The sequence below is a fragment of the Megalops cyprinoides genome, chromosome 15 (assembly GCF_013368585.1).
Source record: "Megalops cyprinoides isolate fMegCyp1 chromosome 15, fMegCyp1.pri, whole genome shotgun sequence".
NCBI classification, from domain to species: domain Eukaryota; kingdom Metazoa; phylum Chordata; class Actinopteri; order Elopiformes; family Megalopidae; genus Megalops; species Megalops cyprinoides.
This window is the reverse complement of record NC_050597.1, coordinates 9006785-9032014: the sequence shown is the minus strand read 5'-3', so window position 1 is coordinate 9032014 and position 25230 is coordinate 9006785. Positions and strand designations below refer to the sequence as shown.

Below are 25230 nucleotides of genomic sequence, written 5' to 3'. Positions count from 1 at the left end.
GTGTGAATGTGTTCCTCACTTGCCATCAGATCCCTGTGAAAGCAGCCGAGTGAAATTTAAAGCCGCTGCAGAAGCAAGGGCCCTCTCTACCGGGAACCAGCTTCCAGGAGATTGATGTTGTGGTTTTACAGTTCATTACTCGAAGGGTGACTCCAGATCAAATGGCGGCCAAATCTCAGTACTCATTTCTGCGTACTTCGGGGAGACCGACAACACATTTGTGCTCAATAGCGTGTCTCTGGTTATCAGTGTCCGTGGATTTCCATGGAGAATGTTTGTGTGTCTTTTGTGTGTGATCTGCACTTGCTCTGTGACTAATTGACACTGCAGGGAGTAACCTTTTTCTTGGCCTGTCTTTCGAGGCAGTAATAATAGGACTTTTCAGCGCAGGTCCCTGTGAGTCTGTGGGGCTGTTGATGAGATAGAGGGCAGCTCTGTTCTTCACACTCCTGTGGAACCCCTGTGGGGACCAAGCCTTCAGGATTCTATTCTGTGCCCTCTGGATCATTAACCCTTTAACCTGGGCTAACTTTAGACCCCATATATATATTTTTAATCAGTAACTCAAAGGTAACTTAAAGCACAATCACAAGAAGGTAACACATTCTTCAGGTTGTCTCCTGCTTTATTCTTGCCCATTAAACTTACATTTATCTTGGTTCTTGGTTCTGTTAAGACATGCAGAGAGTATATTAAAGTGAAATACGCTTACATCATATTACCAGAGCTGAGTGCTTGCATTGAAACATTAAACATGACAATTTCCCATTAAGTTACATGTTATGCTACTTGAATATAGTTTTGTTTTGATGTTTTGAATTCATTCAACATAGAAGCACATGGGGCATGTTTGTCCTCCACTGTTTCCTTGGTACATGCAAATCAACCACCCCTGAAGACAGATGAGATTATGATTAAGACCTCCCTTGAGTGTGTGTGTGTGTGTGTGTGTGTGTGTGTGTGTGTGTGTGTGTGTGTGTGTGTGTGTGAGAGAGAGAGAGAGAGAGAGAGAGAGAGATAGAGATAGAGAGTCATTCTGTATGAGTCTGAGGTATTAGTAACTCAAGAGTAAAGTACTTAAGATAATACAAACTTCTCTTCAGCCAGTCGAAAGCCTAACCCTAACCCTAAAAGTAAAGGACACAGTATTTAAAGTGTGTTGTTCAATGCCCTGATATCCGGTTTACCATGTTTATTTTTTCGGAAATCTGGGAATTATGAAAACATTGTGAAGAAACGCCACACGTGTGAAAATGCACATGGTCATTTGTAAGATACACAGAAACTACTGTATCAAACAGTAGGAACTACAAGTTGTAACACAGAAACAAAATCAGCCATTAGACCATGATATCAACATTTGGATATAAGGGGTCTGATCACTATGATAATTATACATACTCTACCTCACCATCTTCCCCCGCAGATCATGTTTTTGTTAGAACAATGTTTAAATCAAAAGGCATGAAAATGTACTACTCTCCTCCTCCTGACACACATGTAAGGGTATAAGAGATTGTAATTAGTATGTGCTGATTATTTGGTTTTTAGGGTTTATTGACCCATTATTAAGTCAGTAAATATCAATGACATATCACTACACACATGTGACAGACTTAAATCGAATCTCTTTCCACAATGCACACAGCAACGGAAAGGCCTCTGCTGTCTGTACTCTAATGGCAGTGTCTGATGTGGCCCAGTCAGCACATCCCCATTATTTATAAATGGTGTTTTATTATTTATCGGTGTAGTAAATAAAAGTACAAAGCGACATCATTAAATTTCCATATTTCATACAATACATTGCAAAAAAGAGCAAATATTTTTTTAAAAAAACATCATGCAAATGTGAGCCTTATCCACACGGGTTTGTGCATTCATCTGAATATGTTTTGTTGTCTTTGGTTTTAATGTGTTCATCCTAATGAAACGTGCATATGCCCTAACATCAAGGGTTGACTCACAGGGTGATATGAAAAGCAGTTCCTAGTTTAGAGTTTTACCCACTATGGCTGGGAAAAATTCCACTTATTTTTTAGCCTTTGTGGCAGCCTCAGTAAATCTGGTCCTAAGTGAACTATACCCTTCTTTTTAAACTCAAAAACAAGACAACTATGGGACTATTGCAGGAGTTGGAATACTCCAGCTACTGACTTGCTTCAAGATGTTAGAATTTACTGTCGGGAAGAGGAACTAGAAGGTAGAAAATCCCACTTGTTCTCCAATCTAACCACACTGTGTAATCGCATTTGAGCAGCAGCTAACATATTCCTCAGTAGTGCAAATTTGCCAATTACTCCGGATTACCATTGAAAAGGTCCACACTTGTTGACTTCTGGGGTAGCTGTGAATGTTTGCAAGCCAGCATCGAAGTGTAGTTAAACTGCAGCTATTCCACAAAGTGCATGCGAGTCTCCTCAGTTTAATCCAGAGGATTTAATGGGTCTGTGTGTTAGCATGCAGCGTGATCCCAGACCCGTTTGGCTCCCTCATGAATAATAAGAGTTGGATTTCAGAGAGCAGCCTCTCCCCCGATTCTTATTTATGCGCGGTTAAAGGCTGCTTATTTGATTGACAGGGTGCGATGTGACAGCTTGTGTTAGCTCGCAGAGAATCGCTGAGTATGTCATTTAAACCCCAGAGGCATACCCCGGCACTGATTATAAGGCTGTTGCAGCTTTATAAAGCCGAGCGCGTGCGTCACTGTCAGCAGCCGCGGTGGCGCTTGCCGCTGACAGCCCTGCTGCCTCTGTCCCTGCCCTGTACGTTAACGCAAGTGACATGTGTATTAAAGAACGCCGAGCGCTCCCCTCCCTCGCCGCATACCAGCGCCGGCAAACTGCGCCCGCGTGCTATTTGTGGCCTGTGTGAGATGCAGACGGGAGGCTTAGCAGCGTATCAAAGCGTGGCGCCTCCCTGTGAGCGTCCCTCTGTGCTCTGCGCTGGTGACACTGCATCCGAGTGCCAGCGGTTCCGGCCTGCCACATTCAGTTCCCTGATGAACTTTACACTGACACCCATTAAGGGACGTGTCACTCCGCCCCGGCTCGATTGGGCAGTTCGTGTTGCAGCAGGGAGCGATGGCAGGGGGAGAGGCAGTGACTGAAGCACGAACCCTTCCTTCACCCTTCCCTAACTTCCTGAGGCTGTTACTGATGTCGGCAGACACCCACGCCGGTGGTCTGATCGTGATCGGACCGTCCCCTCCCCGTCTTCCAGGCTTTTATACAGGAGCGATGGAGGAGATGATGAGGGAAAGTGTGAGCAGTTTTCTGGACAGCACACGTAATCTTAAGAGCAGAAGGACTTTCACATCTGGCCCAGGAAGGGTCTAAATGCCGGGGGGGTGGGGGATGGGGGGGTGGTTCTGAATGCCCATAGGGCTGTGGTTCAATTGTCAAAGGGAGGCATATTTGAGGCCTCAGTTCGAAAGTTGAAGCTGAAAAGCTGAAGCTTGAATTGCAACAGATTTCCCCTGAAGGAAGCAGCCTTTGATGTGTGGTCCTTACTAAAAATGGACAAGCTTGCTTATCACGAAAAAAGTGGTTCAGGGCCATAATCAGTTAAAAGGTTAGTTCTCTTTCTCCTCTATGTGTAGCTCACCAGTCAACATTGGCATCATCCAGTGATTAGTCCCTACCATTTGAGATTACTTTGGTGTAAACCAAGCACAAGTCCTTCCCGTGACAAAAAGACGAAGCGCAAAAGCAGCTTTTCTCCCTGGCCCTCCTGCCGTATCTTGAAACTCAAGCTGGCCAGCCTGAATCTCTCACCACAAGAGCCTGTGAGAGGTTTGCCTAGATAAGGCCTTTCCAGTAGCTGCCTGGCATATCAGAAAGAACAGAGATGGACTTTACTGGTAGGGGCTTTTTCCATCCAGGAGCTTTCTCCTAAGACGCCTCGTTCAGCATCATACCCTCAAATTGACTACAGTATTTCTGCATGGTGGGGCTATTATTGAAATGTCATTATGAAATATCATGCAGTGTACCATGCTGTAAAACATTAGGGACACTTTCTGTCCTACTTGGGCTGGAGATGCAGATAACCCCGCACGCAAATTCCATTAAGAATATATAACCACATCACTAACGGAAGGGCTCTTGGAGTAGGATGTGATTTCCTGTCAAGTTGATATATATATAAAATATGTTTTGGGGATTAAACCCCGGAAAAGAATTATTCATTTAGAGCTGCAGAGCCTTTGTCGGAGCCATTGCGGGCCTCATGTAGAGAGGAGTCAATGCTAGAAAGTGTAAAGATCTGCTGGGGTGATTGTTGCCTCATCACTGCTGTCATCATGTGCTGTTTGATGTTTCGTAGATCTCATTTTACAGCTCATCCTAAGCATGTATGAAAGTGCCAGATGGGTGCACACAGATTGTGTTACTCATTTTAATGGTGCATTGTCATCCTGTTCCATGTGACGGTGGCAGATTGCATTTTGACCATGAGACATGGGACGAGTGACCCTTTGTACTGTAGCTTGTGGAAGAGCCATTTTCAGATGTGAAAGATGATAAGCACAATAATGGAAGACTTTGGTACTGACTGTGGCTGCGTCTTAGGCATACATTATATTCAGATTTTTTATTAGGTCCACAAAACAATAATCCGAGCATGCAGAAAGCAGAAAGACCACCTGCCATAATATCCAACATGAAGTGTGTCAAATCAAACAGCACTGCCCACTGCCTGACATACATAATGGTTTAGGTAATTGCTTTTAGAATATCAGTGTAAAGACCTGCCTCTGGTTCTGGCAAATTGTTGTGAGGGCTCAGATTCATACAGGTTTCAGGCAAGCAAGTGCTTCTGTCTTAAACATCAAAACTTTTATCTATTAATTTCCTTTCATATCAAGATGGTCATGAAACCACTCATTTCTCTGTGACAGTCCTATGAATTGTGCTTGACTGAAATTGATTCATTTATTAAAAAATAACATGTTATATCAGAAAGATGATTGAATGATTTCTGGGTAAATACTATAGCTGAACAACAAAGGAGGGAATTTAAGTGATCACATGAAGAATGAGCAATTTTGTCTTTCTTTTTGGATGCAGAAACTCTGCACCTGCATTCTGATTAGCTCTACTGGGCGATGACACTCAATGCTTTAAAACACTGATGAGCAAGAAATGTCATTTTAAAATTATAATACAGTGATTATGCAATAAATGTCATGTTTTGAATGTGTTCTGCAAGGTTTGCTCTTTGAATAGCAATGAAGTACTGTCACTGAACCATTTTCTGTTTTGGTGGAGTGGCAAGGGAGGATGTGTGAATGTCATAGCCACATAGCAAATGAATCCATATTGGAGCTGTGGCTTTTTCTGTGTATAAAGACATCTTATAAATTTAATGGTTAAAAATTACATAGAGTTGGTGTTGCTAATGCGTTTTTGATTCAATAACTTACGGCCCTCCCTTCTTTCATTTGCCATGTAATATTCATGATTGTGAACCATATCATTTTGAACCTTGCCATGGAGTTGAAATGCACACTGTTTCTGTCTAACTGACTTATGTATGCAGAAAGATCAGCACACCAAATAGGTATTGCATTGGAGGGGGAGGGGGGGGGGGGTGCACAAGCATTCACATGTGTTGCCTACATTTGAAGGAAATGCATTTGTCCAAGAAGTATTGTAGTGAAGTATAAGATATTTCTCTTTCATATTGAGCCTTTTTTGCTGTTTGGATCCCCAGAAGGAATATTGAAAAGTGACCTCGCTGCCTTCTCAAAAAAAGCTCTCCCTTCCATCTTTGCCTTTGGTCCCCTGAATAGTGTTAAAAGTCTGTTGTGTCTTTCTCCAAAGGAAATCCTCAAAGCCTCTTTGAGTTCACCATTTGAAATGTGACAACAGAAGAGCTTAAATCCATATGTGACATAAATCAAAGAAGCCCCAGTCCTCAGATGCAAGTCCTGGTTTTGTCCATTGAGCTGTCTTGAGTGTTTCACATAGATCTCTTTTCAGAGCAGAGAAAAAATGGGCCCTTGACATTTCCAAGATAAATGGTTATGTGAATTTTGCTGGTTGTGTTTCCGTGGTTACTGGATTAAATAATCAAGTTGCTCCAGGGTGTCTCTTGTCAGTGGGTGTTGTGTATTATGCCACTGTAATATCTCCACTGGTTTGCAATAGGAAAAGTTACTTTCTGTAGGAATATCAAATTTACATTCAGCAATATGGGAATGATTAGGAATTCCAGTTGGTTTACTCCTGTTTTGGACAGGGCAAATTACTGTAATTTTTCAGGAATTAGGTAGAATTTGTAACATGTCTACTTCATGGTATCAGAGTGCTCACTACTATACATCAAGACAGGACTTTGAGATGAAACCTGTAAGTAAATAACAATGAACTACATTTATATAACATCTTTCCTCCCTTCAAAGAGTCCAGACAGATTTACAGTGATCGAGGTGTAACCCACATCAAACACCTACAGTACATCTGTTGCACCCACCTGAGTGATGCATAGCAGCCCTTTTGCAGAAGACCACTGCATACAAGCTGAGGTGGAGAGGCTAAGATTTATCTAGCTAATTAAACTGATGGATGATGAGGTGCCCAAATTTCAAGAACCAGGCTGGGAATGTTGCCAGAAATAACAAATCTCCCTTCTCTATGGAAAGAGCTGTGGGAATTTGAATGTCCTCAGTGAGCAAGGGCCTTGAACGCTGAAGGATGCCATCCCCCCACAGTGCCGTGTCCCCAATCAATGTGCTGGGGCATTGTTGTGTTTTTAATTTCTTTGTTGTGTTTTTAATTTCTTTGTTCGTTTTTTTTTTTTTTTGTTTTGGTTGTTGTTTTTCTACTGGGTTCAGAAAGAAGGCTGCCTACAGGCTCACCACTACATCCAGCAGCATCTTGGACTCTCAGCTAAGCATTAACCAGGCCCAACTCTGCTCTGCTTCAGCCTAAAGGCAGATGCAACACACAGTAGGTTTAAAAGTTCAGGGAATAAGGGCTAGCTGTGCCCGAATCTGGTTTGGTTGAAGGAAACTTCATAGCAGCATGTGACAGCAGTCCTGATGCAGGCTGATCATGTATCATAGTATCAATCAGACAAGGTGGCTAGGGTATTAGAATGCCTGGAAAACATGATGTGTTGGCCTTATCCATCTCGATTTAGAGAAGGATAAACACATTTAGGTATTTGATCCGAGTGAGGCCCATCAGGCAGGTGTCAGATGCACACTTCTTACTTCTGTCATAACTAGCCTCCACCAGTGACAGTATACTGACTGGTGGTTTGTGAGTTTCAAGGACAAAGACCAATTATTCGCATTCCTAGAGATGGGTGCTGTATCTCAGTGTTATATTTAAGAATCAGAGGGGTAGTGGTGTACACCCCCCCACCCCCCTACCCCATAATAAGTAGTCTTGGGAGGTACAGTTGGGCAGCTGACAAGCTTCATAGTCAGTTGATGGTGATGTACTCTAATGAGAGACTCCCCCGCTGACACTGTAGGTCATGGCCGATGGAGATCTGGTTTTTACTACCTATGAAACAGCAGTCTCCTTTCCAGCCTCATTATCCAGACAGTAATGGCCCCTAATGCCCCGGCACGCATGCTGCCTTGAATTTTTACAGTGCTGTAGTTTCAGGAACATTTTGTTTTTGTTCTGTTGTTGCTCTGACTTAATTGATATTATTTTCGTTTGACACCAAAGTCACTCAGCTTCGTGCCAAGTCAAGTAAGCTACCTACTTTTAAGGGCAAGTTTGATAAATTAGGCAGAAACATTGGCTTGCAGCTTCACATCAGCTTGGACAAAATTAAGCACTGGAATATGAGGAGACTCGGTGTCCAACAAGTTGGTGGGCAGAGGGTGTGAAATTGCTCTGTAGTAATAACTCCAAAAAAAAAAAAAGATTGTTGCCATGACAACAAGAAGCATCGGGAGATAATGGTGTCCAGAGGCACTGAATTTCCATATCCTCACCTAACAAGACTGTTCTAACAAGAGGTTCCCTCATGCAAGGAAAGAAATCCAAAGATGGGTGCTGATTTCCAAGCCCCCAGTACCCAGCCAGCTCTGGAATCCTCCCATGTGTGATCATGCCTATAGCAAGCTTGATTTCATATAGCAGAACTGATTGAGGTACCAGCCAGCTCAGTCAAATGAGTCATGTTTTCATAGGAAATATGGTTTTATTCATGATGATCACAGCATTAATATTAAAAGACCACTCATCTATAAACAAAATCAACTGCAAAAATCCTTAATTTTATAATTTGTATAATGCCTATGAAACATTACCTTGATGACTGAGAACAATGTTTTCAAAACTTCACTGGAGTGGAAACCCCCTTGAAACCCCCTACCAACTTCTTCCTTGCTTTGAGTGCTGACTGAGCCCCACAGCCCAGGTTTGAAAGTAGCACTGTCATTTGCTAACAATGACTTAGATTCTACAGCAGTGAACAGACTGGTTAGGGGTGGGTAGGTCAGTCAGGGCTTCCTCATCTCAGTGCTCTCAGGCACCCTGCGATTGGTCAGGTGGCCACAGGTTGTTTCAGTGATATCAGTGGTGTAACGCCTGTCCTCTGTGTGGAAAAAATAGCCTTTGTCGTGCAGAAATAGCAGGTGGCTATGTGTGAGTGTATCGGAGGATTTCATCCGTCTCACCTCTGCTCTCATGCAACCTAGTGAAATAAATGTTAAATGAGGAGCAGGAATGTTAAGTAAGGAGAGGTATTTTTGAAATGGTAATGAGAAATGTCAGAGTTGGTAATGTCAAATAAAAGAAGTGCTCCTCCATTATTTTGACTTTCTTTTTCACACTTTGCTATTTCTGTTTTAATCATTTGAGCATTCATATTCCTCATTTAACCTCACTTTTGATTGTAGGTGCTAATAAGTAGATTTAAAAACAGCAAATTGGGGGAACTTGGAGGGAGGGAGATATGCACCGCAAAAGATGAAAAACAGGCAAAATTGAACTGTCCATTTTGAAGTGAGATTTCATGAAGAAAAAGAGATTCATTATTCATAGAATGGCCATTGTGCCGCTTCCTTATTGTGTCAGTACCTGCTCTGTATTTAACTTTCCTCTGCCTGCATACTGCTATCAGCGGAAATTTTACGGTTGTCCTTTGACATTAATGGCTAACGACTAGTTGACAGTCAACAGATTCCGCTCTGAACACATCTTGGGATAAATGCAGTGAGCAACCAGTGACATGCCCATGGGCAGAATATATTTCTCTGAGCTACAGAAAGGTTAGCTACAGTGTGTAATTGCCTTAGTTTTGCAGTGAGATATCCCAGGAAATTAGAGCTACATGAGTAGTGCATCTTGCATCACAACTACTTCCTTATACTTAGGCTTGCAGTTGTTTTTCACTCTTGATAATATCGGTTATCTATATTGTGTCTACATATATATATGTTTTTTTTTTTTATGGAATGTCCTTTTGATTTTTACGTCCATTTATTTTCAGAATTACATCAAACTACCTAACCTCTGTTCAGAGGAATGGGATTCATTTGAAAACTTACAGGAAAGCACATACATCAATTTTAATAAAAATGTCAGTTAATCATAATAATTAGTTGATACAATCAGAATCTGCAGGGCAGAGTTTGCCATTTTACTTAGCAGTACAAAGTAATTTTCATCATCCATACCTATGTACATCAAGCTTTGACATATTTGGGATCGTTGAGTGCATCAGGTCATGTGGTGCTTATTGGGTTTGGCCTGGTAAAACAATACCTAGCATTCTGTCCTTGAGGAAAACATATAATGTTGGTTCTCTTAAAGCAGGCACTTAATGTGGTTCCCTAAATCACACAGACAAATTAATGCTTATTAGCATACTAAACAGTAATAACAACCATTCACATTACCTTTTTTGCCTGTGACCGCTGTTTGTACCCACACTGTGAGTGAAATTATCCATATCAGGTGCAGAGAGTGGAGCTCACAGCCATAGTTAGGCTGACCAAAGACCCAAAAGAGCATGTTTTGGATGTTGTCATTCTGAAATAGGGAACATGGGGATTTATTTAAATGCTGGTAAATTTGAATGACTATAGGTATATTTGCTAAAACTGAACAAATAAATATCAGCAGTTACTCTTTGAACGGGTATGTTGAATGGTTTTTCTGGTATTTGTGCACACTGACAAAGTACTATCATCCTTATATGGCTCACCTCAAAGCAGCCAGATAGAAACAGGAAAAGCAGAGATAGACAGCATACATCCCTCCGAGGTGTCTAGGCACTGAGTTGTAATGTTGATTTAATGCTTGTATGCTGAAATAGCACTGATATTATGGGACCATTTAATATGATAATGTTTATTTAAAGGTATATGTCAACTTTTATGTTAAAATACATTGCAACCAAAAGATGGCAAATTTTTCATTGTATAATCCCCCCCCCCCCTCCACACACACACACACACACGCACACACATACACACACACACACACACACACACACACACTTATAAATCAGTTTGCATTGTATACACTGAAGAAGTATGCTGTTTCGGTAACACATGCTTATTTGTGTCGCGCAGTGTACTTATGAGAGAGGCTTCATGAGCCCTCAAATAGGTAGAATGGTCTCAGTTGTATCAATGACTCTCTGAGTTCAGCCAAAAGTTCACACAAACCCAAAGTCTCTTATTTGACAGCAGATGGTATCTCTACTCAATATGGATTTCATGAAGCCTCAATCTGCAGTCATCAATGTTAATGAAATTAAAGTTTTCCTGATTTGATAGTCTTTTGCATACAGCGCTGTATCTCAGTGACGGTCTTGGCTGTTACATGTCTGAGTTAAACATAGCTAACAATGCTCAGTAAGAACCAAATCTTTGGTGCAGGATTGCAGTGTCTCACTGTTGATGCCTGCACAGTCCCAGGAAGGAAGGCAACCCAGGTTAATGTATCAGTCTTCTTCACGCTGGGATATTTTCCTCGGATCTGCCTGAGTGCTCCTCTGGTATCCCGCAATAAAAGGTCTTAATTTTCATTGCAGCAGATGTCGATCTAGCACCCCTCATTACAGTGAGTTGTGCTGGTGAAGTCAAGCCAAGCACATTCATTTTTCGGTCGGGCTTGTCCCTGTTTCACCCCGGGCTCTGCTGGGTTGGTGCTGCTGCAATTTTATTTCACCTCTTTCAGATATTATATGAATCCTTGAAAATGGAAGATTTAATCAAATACCCGAAACGAGGTTAGCACAGTCTTTAAAAAATAAATCATAAGCCTTGTTAAACCAGAGTATAAAAGACATCACTTCCAGTGTCTCTTGTTTCTTTCCACTGCAGTCATTTTCATTCAGGTTTAAAACTGGCATCTATTTCCATCAGTGTGACACCAAGACTAAAGGTGTGAACTGGTGATAAAGAGAACGGTTTGAATAAAGACTCTCACACTCGCACTTCTGTAAACACACACCCACACACACACACACCCACACACACACACACACACACACACACACACACACACACACACACGCACACACACACACACACACACACACACACACACACACACACATCCAGCTCATTCCATTAGCTCCACCACATTCAGATGCAGCTACAATGCTAGAACCCAAAGGAATTAAAGGGTGAGAATGTCAACAGCTAGAGTATAAAGAATTTTCTCCAGTTCACACCTTCCATGTTGATAGCACACTGATGCAAATGAATCATGGTTTATTAAGTAACTGACAATTACTGTAAGTGAAAGGAACAAAGTAACCGGGTTGTGGAGGTGTCTTTTGCCCACCGGTTTAACAAAGCTTTGGATTTTTTCTTCAAAGCCCTCTCAAACTTTAATTTGGATCTTTTGTGCCTCATTTTCCACATTCCCATATGCTTGCAGAACTCAGACCTCTTGAGAAATAAAGGATATTTCTCTTTTCAATCCACTAGAGCAACTCCTTTCACAAGGCCTACAAAAGACCTTCAGTTGTGTTATATCAAGTATGTGTATTGTGCCGGAAAATACCATTAGAGTTCATAATAGCACCGCACAAACAATCAGCAAAGAAATGTTGCTGTGTTTTTCATTTTTGTGTCCCACCTTTATAATACTCTTATGGAACAAGGCTTCAGCAGGTTTGATGTTTTAGGCCTTGAATCTCTGCGCATCAGAGAGGAGATCTTTCCTTTTCTGGGTGAGCCGCCATGGGGATGTGGTCATGCTCCGTCCCTTGACGCCGTGGTAACCTCTCCTCTTCCCTTCGTCCACAGGAGAGGACGATGATGACGAAGAGTGCGGAGAGGAGAAGCTGCCCTCCTGCTTCGACTACGTCATGCACTTCCTGACTGTCTTCTGGAAGGTGCTGTTTGCCTTCGTGCCGCCCACAGAGTACTGGAACGGCTGGGCCTGCTTCGTGGTGTCCATCTGCATGATCGGCCTGCTGACCGCCTTCATCGGCGACCTGGCGTCCCACTTCGGCTGCACCATCGGCCTGAAGGACTCGGTCACCGCCGTGGTCTTCGTGGCCCTGGGCACCTCCGTGCCAGGTACGATGCCCGTAAACCTCACTGTAGCATGTTGTGGTCCTGATACCACTGTGGGTATTAAGCAGTCTGTGTCAAACCCAATTTAATTATTTTTACATTACATTCATTTAGCAGACACTCTTATCCAGAGCAACTTCCAGCACGATAGAACATAAGCATATCCATTCAAGTTGAACGAGCAAAAGTGTCAGACCAGGCTAACAACACTCCCAGACCAGTGAGTGTGAGCATAACACTACTCAAGCCCTACCTAAGGTTAACTTGTGCAGTCTGACTAGACCAGGGAAGCCAAGTATACTACCATACATCAGTTGCTGCACCACAGAACCCAAAACACATCGCAGTACCACACATAAAATTTGTGTTCTTGAAAATACAGCGATATGTTATCTAACAGTCTTCTCCTGCAACACATTATGAGCGCACATTAACAAAGAAGGCATTATATGTGAACATTCCAAGCCTTTGCTTGGAAATACATTTTTCCATTTACCCTGGTACGAGGTGAACAAAGAATAATTTTATTCCATTTTTTGAACAAGTTTTCTGGTCTCTGACAATGCATTGGTGCGTACAAAGAAATGCTTGCCACTGTTTCACTAACCTAACCCCAAATGCTAATTTGGACTCAGTCATTTCTCATTTAGCTCATGTGTAATTTCATTTTGGACCCCTGTTTTGAGTGTAGGTTTATGAATATGATCAATTATGTGGCACGGAGGCATGACATTCATTTTGTACAGCTGCAAAAAAAACAAATTTGCCCATTGCGTGATGGATAAGGTCTGGGTTCCTACACCCCCAGCTCTGTAGTAATTATTGCAAATAAGACTCCATGGTGCATCACTAACCCTCAAATTAGCCTCATTTTTCATGGTTTGCAAGTCAGACACAAAAGAAAATAATCCCACCCCCCCAAAAAAAATCTCATTAACGGAGTTTGATGCTGTGCTTGCAGTCCTTTCCAAAGTTGTCTAGCTTTCTTTTCAGCCACTTACTGACGGTGTGCTGTCGAGTGAGACAGCATTGCAAAAACAGTAATCCTGCAGACTGACAGGTGCACAGTCAGGTCCACCATTATGCAAAACAAAATAGGTCCTCTGTTTTTAGAAAAAAGTAAATAAATATATGCTACAGGCATCATTTTTTGGAGGGGTCCGTACATGTAAGGCTAATTAATAGCACTGAATGGACCTGAAGCTGTCAGTTTTCCTTGTGGTATATACATGAAAAAAACAAATAGGTGGCAGAAAGAAATGCCATGCATTTTCCCTGCTAGTTGTGTAAGGAACAGAGTTACCAAATATAGCGTAGTGGTTGTCACATCATCTGCATGACCCAATTAGCATATTCACAGCCTGAGAATGCCTCTAACCATATGCTACAGTAGTTTACTCACAAATACTTGTACCACCTTTATCATGCAGACTTATTTCCAGGTTATCACGAGTTGACATTTATATTAAAAAGGAAACTATTGTGAAGTTTCTTTTTAGCACTTCCATAAAGATTTATATTATCCATCCCAGATATAACTCAGGTCATGTCCAACCCACACACTCAGTGTCTGTTGATAAAAGGAGGGAGTATCACAGACATCCAAAACCCATGTGGCTTTGACGATGGCCTTTTATGATAAGTTAAGTTAAGGATGTTAAGTAAAGGTCCTTTGCGACCACTGCTGGGTTTAGTCCAAAGTGCCTAGATTATCAGTTTCAATCCAGTTAAATACCTTGGGTTCATTGTCGATGGACATAACCTGTGGAAATTGGGTTGGTCGGGGTAGGCGGTGCTGGTATTTAGCTCGCCTGTGCCTTACGCCTTCTCCAAGCATGAAGAACATTGCGTTTTATGAACAAGCTCGGGGGGGTAATTGCTGTAGTGTGGTGTGTGTGTGTGTGTGTGTGTGTGTGTGTGTGTGTGTGTGTGTGTGTGTGTGTGTGTGTGCGTGTATGTATGGGGGGAGTGGAGGGAGCTGGCCTGCAGTTTTGCGCCAGCAGCTTCAAAGCAAATGTATCGCAGCAATAATAATTATATTATGCCATGTCAAAACACAGGCTGGGCATTTAGTCTGCAGTTGGATTCTTTTTATTATCACTTTCACCTTCAGAAGTGGTGTCGAAATACAGAAGGATCTGCCATCTTGTCTTTGGAACACACATTTTTACAGCCACTCCAAGGCTCAGACATAACCTTTAAGCACACCAGCTCCTGCAGCTGGATTGCAGCAGATGCACATAAAATGATATCAGTCCGGATGATGAATTGATATTAAATAGATTTGATTACCCTCAAGGCAGTGGAGTGGTGGCAGCTGCTGGTACTGTTCTGCGTTATACTTTCACTACGAGGAGGAGAAGTGCTGTTCAGTTAACTGCCTCCGCACGCCGCTTCCTCCTATATCTTTATGTTTTCTTTTTCTTAGAGAGATTGAATAAATCATGGACTTGGACCTTACAGTGCCAGGGGCACAAGGGTTGGGGGTTGGGGGGGGGGAGGGGCACAGGAAATGAACATCCACAGCACAGGAGGATCAGAAGTCAAAAAATGCACAATTGTAGAGCCTGCAGGAGGCAATCTCGGTCTGGCTCCAGGTACCCTAGAACCAATCAGACCTGGCAAGCGGAGGGGGGGGGGGGGGGGTGCTAATGTGCTTAGGAGCGCAGGGGATTTCTGAGTGGAGAGCCAGGTAGGGGAGTTGCGCTCTCCTGGGTAAGTGCTCCGAAATGCCAGCTGAACCAGAGACAAGAGGGCCGAGCTGCCAGCTGGGGAGTCATCCGCCTCCCCCTGACAGGAACAAAAAGGGCAGGCAGGGGTCTCACGAGCATCCTCTCCCAAACACCCAGCAGTCCCATCCTCTGCCCGCCAGAGACCTGCTGTGAAATCCATGCAAGTCAGTGGGCATGACTGTACCCACCTCGGCCACGGGCGTCTGCATTGTTGGGTCGGAGGACAAGACTGGAGAGATACAACAGGGCGAAATGCCATATGGACAGAGTGCTCTGAACGTGTGATTGTTTCAGGCTTACAAGAGTGTTGCCATCTCTTTTACAGCGCAGACTCGCCTACATCGCAAATTCCTGCTTTTGTTCTTTGCCTTCATTTTTTTTCCGATTAATTGTAATACAAGTTGTTCCTACAGGAGCTTTTACTCAGCTGTGCAGACTGCCTCTGCTGCCAAAGACTCAGCTCTCAGACTCCAGTTGCAACCCACCGGAATGAGAGGCCTGAACCAAAAGTCTGGGACAAGTCCTGGGACTGTCCTCCAGTGCAATCCTTATTGCACACACTAGACATACTGGAAGAACAGCATAACTGCTCCAAACACATACACACACATGCACATGCGCGTGCGCACACACACACACACACACACAGAGTCCTCTTCAGCAGATCAGGTTTAACAAGAAGGACATGGAGTCAAGGCTGGGACCTGTCGTGCTAACAGCCGTCTTCAATGCAGAATCATGCCATCTAGTATTTAACACCCTGTGAAAGGTGACCTTGGGTAACTATGCAGCTGCACCATTCATCCCCCCTCCCAAAATCCATTGGGATGCCACGCTGCTCACAAAGACCGTGATGGAAGCCCAGGCGTGGGGCCCGCTTACAGAGAATTTAAAAGCCTGATAGAATATTTAGTGACAGACACAAGAGGAGGAATGGAAACAGCATGATGTCTGACTCAGAATTCATATGAGCGCCTGCTCTTAAAAGCGTCTCTGGTGAACCCCATATACAATGGGTTTCGAAGAGTGATTTCATCCAGAGCAGTGCTACGAAGGCATTATGAGATGCCCATAGGAATTAAAAAAAGAACAAAAGGGCCAGCCGTAACACATTAGAATGCAGACTTTGCTTGTCGGTGTGTTGGATAGCAACAACAGAGTGATCCATTTTAACAGTGTTGTTTTTAAGGACAGAGCAAGACACAGTGCCGAAGAATAAGTATTCTGGACTGGGTAAGAGTGACGAGTTGGAAGTCATTAAGAGCTCTTTAAAAATTCACTATAAAACTGCTTGTCTGGTGTGACTGTATATTTTCTCATAAAGACCGTACAGCTCCCGGAAAGGAAACACAAGCCTGTAGGCCTGTGGCCCTGGGCTCAGCCTCCATTGGCTCCACAGAAAGCAGACCAGGGTCCCAGAGAGCCGTGCCATCAGACACGGAAGTGCTGCTTCTTTATGGAGCATAACTAAGCCGCTGTAAAAAAAAAAAGGCTCTAGACAGAAATGCGGGGTGATTAGTGCTGGCACAGAAAGCCTTGCCTGGCCGGGAGTACAGTAACTATTGTGGAGCGAGCAGAGGTAGGAAGAGAGAAGACCGGTGAGCACCGGTTCACCTCCGCAATGAACGGAGCAACTTCCTGTCTGGCAGTAAATTGTAGAGGCTGTTGTTTTGCATGAGCTTTTGGCAAGATGATGTCAAGAACATTGAAAGGGTCTTCTCTCGTTTTCTCCCGTTTTTTGTGTTTCGTTTTTTTTTTTCTTCTTCTTTTTTTTTTTTTTGGTTTGCATCTGGAGGACTGAAATAGACTTCTTTGTGTACCCAGATGTGCCCTTGTTATGTGCAGGAAAATATTTTGTTTATTTGGCAACTCCTTGCCTTGCTAAAGGTGAATGGTACCCTGTGAATACAAAATGGCGGAAACCTTACAACGACTCACTTTGTGTCTGACTGGTTAATTTCCATGTTTGGTGCTCTGTTTTTGTGTGTCTTCAACTAATGTTGTCTTTCAGTTCCAACAGCAGCTGGAATAGTATCAGTTACTGTGTTGGTGACATGTTGTTTGTACCCCAGACAGTCCCAAATTTAGCTTCTAAGAGTAATGAATGTGACACTGGGCTTCTCTGTGAATGTAAAGTTTATTTGATCTAATGGGAAGTTTATTTGACTTGGAGTCTAAAGGGAGACAAATCTCTCATGTGTGAAAATGTTGGTAGGGTGGAAGAATCAGCTAGTTAAACAAACTTAAATTATGCAGAGCTACATGATTTGTGTAGCTACCTGGTCCGTCAACTTGCTAACAAATTCATTGCATTTTCTCATCTGAAATACCAAAAGACCCTAGCTGACTGCAGCAAACATCAGAGAGAGCCAAAGAAAATACATTTGAGCCAGAGTGGAGATAACTCACTTGTTAGCTGTGGGAGGCTAATGTGCTTATACAGGAATGACACTTTAGTTTGAAAGCTAAGTGAATTTGTTAATCCTAAATGTAAATAATGCGATACTAATGGATTACAGGAGGGAAATGGCAGTACATTCCCTCCTTTCCCTGAAAACTAAAGCAGTGTAAGTTTCACCCCTTTTCATAATATCAGTGTAGGCTCTTCTTATGTATTCAATGTGCTTGGCTTGTGGTCAGAAATGCCATTGTCCTCACTTAATGACAATGGCACATTTACAGCACGCAGTCAATGGAGTCCTCAATTCAGATAGATGAAAACACCAAATAATAATAATAATAATAATAATAATATTAATGAAAAATAATGATAACATGCAATTGATCTTGGAATAGAATGCAACTTTGACAGACAAAACTTCCAACAAACAGATATCAGTGTGGTGGTTCCAAGGAATTAGTTGATGCAGTGTGTCTCACTATTTACCTCTGCTGAAAATCTAACCAATCCGTGATATTATTCCTTTTAACTACTTGACTAATTCGTTTGTTCTTGGCTCCAGTTTGACAGTTATGGTAAGTCATTGGAGCTGTATTTCCAAAATAAACTGAAAAGGACTTTGAATAGTCTGTCTGAAAGAGAAAGGTCTTGATTGACTACGCTTGATTTTTTATTTATTTTTTAAATTTTTTTGCTTTTTCCCGTTCATGCAACCCTATTTTGGAATTGCAAATTGTATAGTAGACTCACCTCACCATGACAACCCCAGCACTTGCGCAGGGGCACTGAGGTGAGATGAATGCAATCCTCCAACACACTAACATGCAGTCAGTGGGTGTTTTTTGCACTCCAAGTCACCCAGCACACTAAAGTGGCGTGGGCACTTATTGAAGGATAGGCGCAACCCCACTGTGGTCATCTGAGCAACTCGCAGCAACTCAAAGTATGGCAGGGTGCCTGTGAGCTGTGAGACAAGAGGACTCTGGCTGACCTACCCTCCCCTTTCCCCAGAGGATCAAGACCAGTTTTCTCCACCCCTGTGGGATGACAGTCATGGTCAGTAAATGGCACAACTGTTTTCAGACCCGGGATGTAGGGCTCAGCCTGCACTCAGAGCGAGTACCTTGTCAACTGAGTCATTCGGGACCCCTGCCCATGATTTTTTGTGTGCGTAGACACTCTCTGATCCTTGTTAGCATGACTCCGAAAGTAACCTTCAAAAGGCTTAGTGCAGTCTTTTGATTCTCAATACGTAGTACTTAGCACAGTCCTTTGAAGTCTGACTGGTAATTTATCTCTCTCGTTCAGATATTCATCTAGGTTACTGTGAAGTAATCAATGACAAGCTCCACAGCTCCTGGTGTGCTCAGCTCCACTGTTGTGGATACAACTTTATGGACTAATCACAATAGGGACATGATTTTCAAGCCCAGCTGGTGGTACTTAGGGAGTAAATCAGTCAAAACAAGGTCCCAAAAACTTGTTTAAATATGCTGGCAGGATCTCAGAGAAACAAACAGAATAGTCTATTATCTACTCACATATTATCCTGTGCCTGGTCCTAGGGCCGGAAGAGAGGGGACACAGTGTCACTTTCTTCCCCACTAGGGCAAAGAAGAACCTTTGCCATGAAATAAAGTTGGACTGCTGGACCTCCCCTTCCAGGCCTTGTTAGAGCTGTAGTACAGGGTCTGAAAATCAGGTTCCCATCTTGCAGGATGAGTGGTGACTGGTAGAGGGAGAGGATTGTTGTAGTGGTAGACCTTCCCTGTCCAGCCATTCCTGTTCTGGGGAGTGTAGCCACTGGGCCTGTGCATTTCTATGTCTTTCAGAGCTGCCGGTATACCCCGATAATCAAAGTGATTTGTCATTTGTTTTCCCGTATTTTTGACACGCTATGTTTGTGTGGGCTTATGTGCTGGCCTTCTATGTAATGTATATGGTCTCCTCACTCCCTGTGATGAAGTTTATTCTTAGTGCTTTATTACAGGTGGTGGAATACATGCACATTTTGTGCCAATTCACTGCCTTGTTGCAGTTTTTCATTGAGTATTTCACTGCCAAGAGGACCTGTGAGTAGATGTCCACACAGACACAAAATGCTGTGAAAGCAATACCTCTCAAAAAGTGGTACCCCCTTCAATTCATCCTCAAGTAATATTTCAAATAGCCCAAATGAATGAGAACAGAGGTAAGATTAGGTAAGTGCATTAGGTTAATTTGATATTACTTTTACTAATGATAATAGTCATTGAAAATGTCATATTTGTCCTTAAAACCCCATTGAAATGTCATGTAAAATATTAACGTGATTTGAGTGGGAGCCCTGTATGCACTTCTGCTTGTCTACTGTAGACACATTAGGACCTTGGGGATAAGGAAATGGTTTTTCTCTTTGGCTGCCGCCAGCTGGATTTCTCCTCTGAACAGATATCTGCTGTCAGGCACTACGGGGGTGTGCTTTCAAATAATTAAAGATATGTCAGAGCTTGCGCATGTGTTTATTTCAGTAGGCTGAATAGTTTGTCTTTTTCTTTTTGAAAGGTTGTGGACTGGTGTGAAATTCTCTGCCGACTAGGACTTTTACTGAAATTTTAATGTTCAAACTGAGCTGAAATGAAGCAGCGCTCAGATGTAGTGAAGTGATGCCTCAGGGGTGCTTCATCATCCTCTTGCTCTTGCTCTCCTTTTTGATTCCTCCTCTTAGACACGTTCGCCAGCAAGGTGGCCGCCATCCAGGACCAGTACGCCGACGCGTCCATCGGCAACGTGACGGGCAGCAATGCCGTCAACGTGTTCCTGGGCATCGGCGTGGCCTGGTCCATCGCCGCCATCTACCACCAGGCCCACGGCAGGTCCTTCAGGGTGGACCCGGGCACCCTGGCCTTCTCCGTCACCCTCTTTACCATCTTCGCGTTCATCTGCGTGGCGGTGCTGATGTACCGGCGGCGGCCCGAGATCGGCGGCGAGCTCGGGGGGCCGCGGACTTCCAAGGCCATCACCTCCATGCTCTTCGTCAGCCTCTGGCTTTTGTACATTCTGTTCTCGTCCCTGGAGGCCTACTGCCACGTCAAAGGCTTCTGAACGAACATCACCGAGAAGTCGGAGTGATGGCGCGAAAAGAATCACAAAGTCAAAAAATAATAATAATAATAATAATAATAATAATAATGATAATAATAATAATGGAAGTAGCAGCAGCAAAAACTTTTTTTAATTATTGTTTTGTTTTTACCCCCAACTCCCTAGCCCCCCTCCCCACGACCTTATCTGACCCCACAGTTGTGCTGAAGAGGTGAAAGGTTATTACTTTTGACATGAAGGAGTAGTCTTGCTTGGCTAGGCCAGGGAACAGCAGCTCTTACAAGAAAAATAGGAGTCATTCAGATATGGGTTGTAAGCCAGTGCCCTCTGATAAAAATGGACACAGTTTGGTCTCTTCAGCATTACTTCCATGGAAATCTCAAGCTATAGTTACTTACATTTTTGTGAAGCAGAAAAATGATGGTTGGATTTGCTGACCAAATTGATGTGCAAATAAGAGGTCAAACTACAAATAAATGAATACAGAGAGGGTAGGTTAAGCATTATGTACTTAGCAATTTGTCACTTTAACTTTCTTTCATTGATGCTTATGCTTTGTGGATTAAATGGACAAAACCCCTGTTAAGGCCTACTGTTGCTGCTGATAACCCTTAGATCTACAGTTAGAGATCCATTACTTTATGCAGGATGTATATACATTTAGCTTGAAGCATTCTCTGCAGTTAAACCAGTTAGTTCTAATTCAGTTTTTGTACACAGTGAATTTCAGGATTTCTTTATAATTAACTTTCCAATTACTGAAAGATACGAAAGCCTAACACTGAATGTTGTTCAGCTTTCTAGAGAATTGAAATTAATTCAACTCTGGCTCCATTTAGAAAGAAAAATACTTTGTTATGTCTAAAGACTTCAATTACAAATTATAATTTCATCTCACCATGTACCTCACAGCCATGAATAGCCACAAATTGCAGCGTGATGGTGATAAGGAATGTTGTTTATCTAAACAGATGGCATTCTGTTTGTGGCCCCAGAGGCAATTTTCTGTCTGTTCTGCATTAAGACAGGAAAACAAATAGTTCATTTGAAATTGATTTTTTATTGCTGCTTTAGTTTTTTTTTTTTTTTTTAATTGAATGTCTGAAACAAGTAGACCATAACTATTCTGAAAGTACAGAATTTGCCGTACCCTAATGTGTATGTTATGGGGAAAATTCACTGCATGAACCAGAATTTACCTTCCCTTCCTCCCACCAGTTCTGCCAACTGAGGGTCCACTATCCAAAGTACTGTCGCACACAAAAGCCATGCAAGCCACATAGCTGGACACTACACCTTTCCAAAACATGCAGGGCATCACTGATGTTACTGCTGTTATGGAGACACCAGTTTTCTCACTTTTAATTTGTTTTTTGTTTTTCCTGTATAGTGGAAATCATATCTTAATTGTGTTTGATATGCTGATATCTTAATTTTCAGTAGGTTGAAGTTTTGGCCATTTGTTGTATTTAGTACAGAGCCCTCTTTGGATAATAGTAAGAATCCAATGTTAGATTTAGGAACACATCGGATGATTATTCTCTGGTGTCTGGTTGAAACAAATGATGTGAAGTGGACTTTGTTTCTTGAAGAATTCAAACTGCCATTTGCAACATAAAAAAAGTTTGTATTGCGGAGTGTTGTGTCATGTTCAGTATTGTAGCTAAAGGAAAAATCAAGGATATGAAGCATGTTTGTTGAAGGATAAACATTTCCACATTAGTGATGCTCTTTTTGAATATGAAGAAGGTACGATCAATGCCTAGATTTCTTACTGATTTGTTTTTATAAACTGTACTCTAATCGATGTGTAAAATATATACAGTATCGCAGAACGGCTGTGTCTGCTGGCAGCCTGATTTTGGAATGCAGACTGTTGCAAGATTCTGCTTTGTTGTCCTTGCAACAACAATTTTCAGTTTCGGAGGGGGATTATAGAGTAGTGTAATAATGAAAGCCTTTCCACCAAATGGCAGATTTCTCTACATTTTGCCAAAGGGAAACATTTGTAATGAAATTGCTGGTGACGCTCAACCAGAACCTTAGATTTTTTCTAAAAAATTAAATTTGTTAATGGCACCAAAAATGGTTCAAGTTGTATATGTGGTACAAGTAGTCTTGATACTGTTTTACGTATGTAGAAACTTTCTTAAGCGGATTTGTATGAAATCTGGAAACTTCACTAAGAGGGGTCAGCAGCTGTACCCTTTCTTGTATTGTCTGGATTTAAACTTTTCAAGATTTAACAGCTATCCTAGGGGGTTTTTAAGGTGGATGACAGGGCCTGGGGGTTTGCAGTGGTCCAGTAACTTGACTGTGAAGAGGGAGAAAAACAGTGGGCTCTGTAGTGTTGCCATCAGAACTTATATTTTGTTGTTGTTAATTTGTTTCATTCTTTATCAAGACAAGTCTGCGTCACTTGATTTGGGCGCACCTTGTCTGGAGCTGATATGTATATGAGCCAGCTTTTTTGTTTATTTTTGGCCCAAAAGTGAAGTAAAAACATGCAACGTGCACTTGCAACTGGCAATGTCACCGATTCAATGAAGGAAGATCTGCCGTGGAGTAATGTTCCTGACGTTTCTCTGACTGTTAACATTTTGACAATTAAAAAAAAGAAGAAAAAAAGGACCTCTCTCCTTGTAACCATTCAACCAACAGACTGAAATGGGAAAAAAAGTACATAAAATAACAGCCATAACATTGTGTGCTGTCACAGTGAAGGTGTTTAACGGACTTGCTCTGCTCAGCCTCATATTGCGATGGTGTGCCTGCACAATGTTGGTGCAGTGTCTCTGTATACCCTCTCTCCTCTCATCTGCCATGTCCATATTTGGGAATGTTAATGTACTTGTTAACACTGTGCATGGATGAAAACATGTCTGTAAATACTAAAGCGGTATCCCATTCGTTAATGTCGAGGGAAGGCTTGAATGCTGTATAGATCTGGATGTAGGTATTGTTTTCTTTTATTTAAATGAGCCCGTTTGTTCATTGGTGACTTGCACATTTGAATAAAAAAAAGGCAATATCTGACGTTTGTGTATATGAGGGTCAACGTCAAAGAAATTATGTATTTAAGGGTGGTGTGGGGGGGGTTGCATGGGTCTTTGTACAAAAAAAAAAAAAATGCTTGCTCGAGGACCTGGTTGTATTATTTGACAGTTATAGAGAACTATGTACATGAAAGGATATTTTGTCATGTAAGAGTCCATATGTATGTATATACTGTACAGTGTGCCAGAGTGAAGCCATACGCCTCAGCATCACACATAGAAAATTCAACATATTTATTATTATGAAACCCTTGATAAACACAAGAATGACAAATATTGCCTTTTGGAGTAGCAGTTGCTTGACGCTTGTTTAGTTGTCTATTCCTTTGTGCTGAGCAGTGTATGTTTCTAATATTGACTTTTTTTGGTTGTCTTTTTTTCAGTTGGGGGTGGGTGGGTATTTGATGTATAAACAGATTGCTCGGAGATATCAGGGTGATAGGTTAATGCTAACTACTAATACTAACTTTCAGTTCAGTGACAGAAACAAGTTAAAAACATGTCCCCTGATCTACTCAAGGTCCCAGATATTGGTGGAGAGATTTTTACATTTCAGGGGAAAAAAAAAAATCTCACAACATCATATAATAACAAGGATTTTACACACAGCACATGAGCACGTCCTCAAAGAAGCCTGCAGAAAACAGGCATTATTCTATGACATCACATGTCTGTCTGTTCTACCTTTCATTCCGTGTGAGAAATATTACAAACAAGAAGTACCACACATATTTTCCCCTGCTGCCAATAAAGTTATAAAGAGAAGGCAAGTTGAATTCACCAACATGACCTAAAGTCTCTCTGTTTGAAGGAATTACATGTATTCAGGGACCGTTCTCATATCTGCCTATTTATATCAGCACCACACCGCTGCTCAAATGGACTTCTCTCTGTAGTTCATGGTTAAGATGTCTCTCTCTTAATTTGCAGGGTTTTGTCGGGGCTTTCTATTTGTTGATTTGTTTGTATTATTTGGTTTTGTTTTTTTTTTTTGAATAGTTGAATATCATAAGTTTAATTTTTTGTTGTCTGCTGTTTTTTGTTCTGTTTCGTTTCCGTTTCTTTTTTTTTGTTGCACACAGAATATAGGAAGGAAGTACACTAACTGTGATTGCTATACATGGTACACTTCTTGACACAAAAAAAATAAAGTCTGGGATATCCTGTTTCAAAGAACAGTGCGTACAGCAGTGTTTATGAGGGTGTGACTTAGGGTCGCAAGAAGAAAACGGTGGACCCAACCAAATACATCATGCCAAATTATGGCAGTGCATATTTATTTTAAAGAGATGAGTCTCTCCATAATATCCACGATCGCGTTCTATCTTCCTGTGATCAGAACACATTCAGAGATATTCTGGGGAAAACAGCCCTTACAGAATACGTTTTCAGCTGTTAAACTTGCAGTGCATTTCACCCTTCTCATTGATTTTAGTCATTTTAACA

General features: G+C 42.1%; 1 protein-coding gene across 3 annotated transcripts in view; it reads left to right on the top strand.

Moving 5' to 3' along the window:
* Nucleotides 1-24733, top strand: part of LOC118789697 (sodium/calcium exchanger 1-like) — a 142495-nt gene extending 117762 nt beyond the window's left edge. For all 3 annotated transcript variants that reach the window (XM_036546222.1, XM_036546220.1, XM_036546221.1), the window contains exons 6-7: nt 12239-12514; nt 20352-24733. In XM_036546222.1, the coding sequence (XP_036402115.1) occupies nt 12239-12514; nt 20352-20728 (653 nt within the window). In that variant the 3' untranslated portion in view covers nt 20729-24733. The remainder of the gene's footprint in view (nt 1-12238; nt 12515-20351) is intronic.
* The last annotated feature ends 497 nt before the right edge of the window (nt 24734-25230 follow it).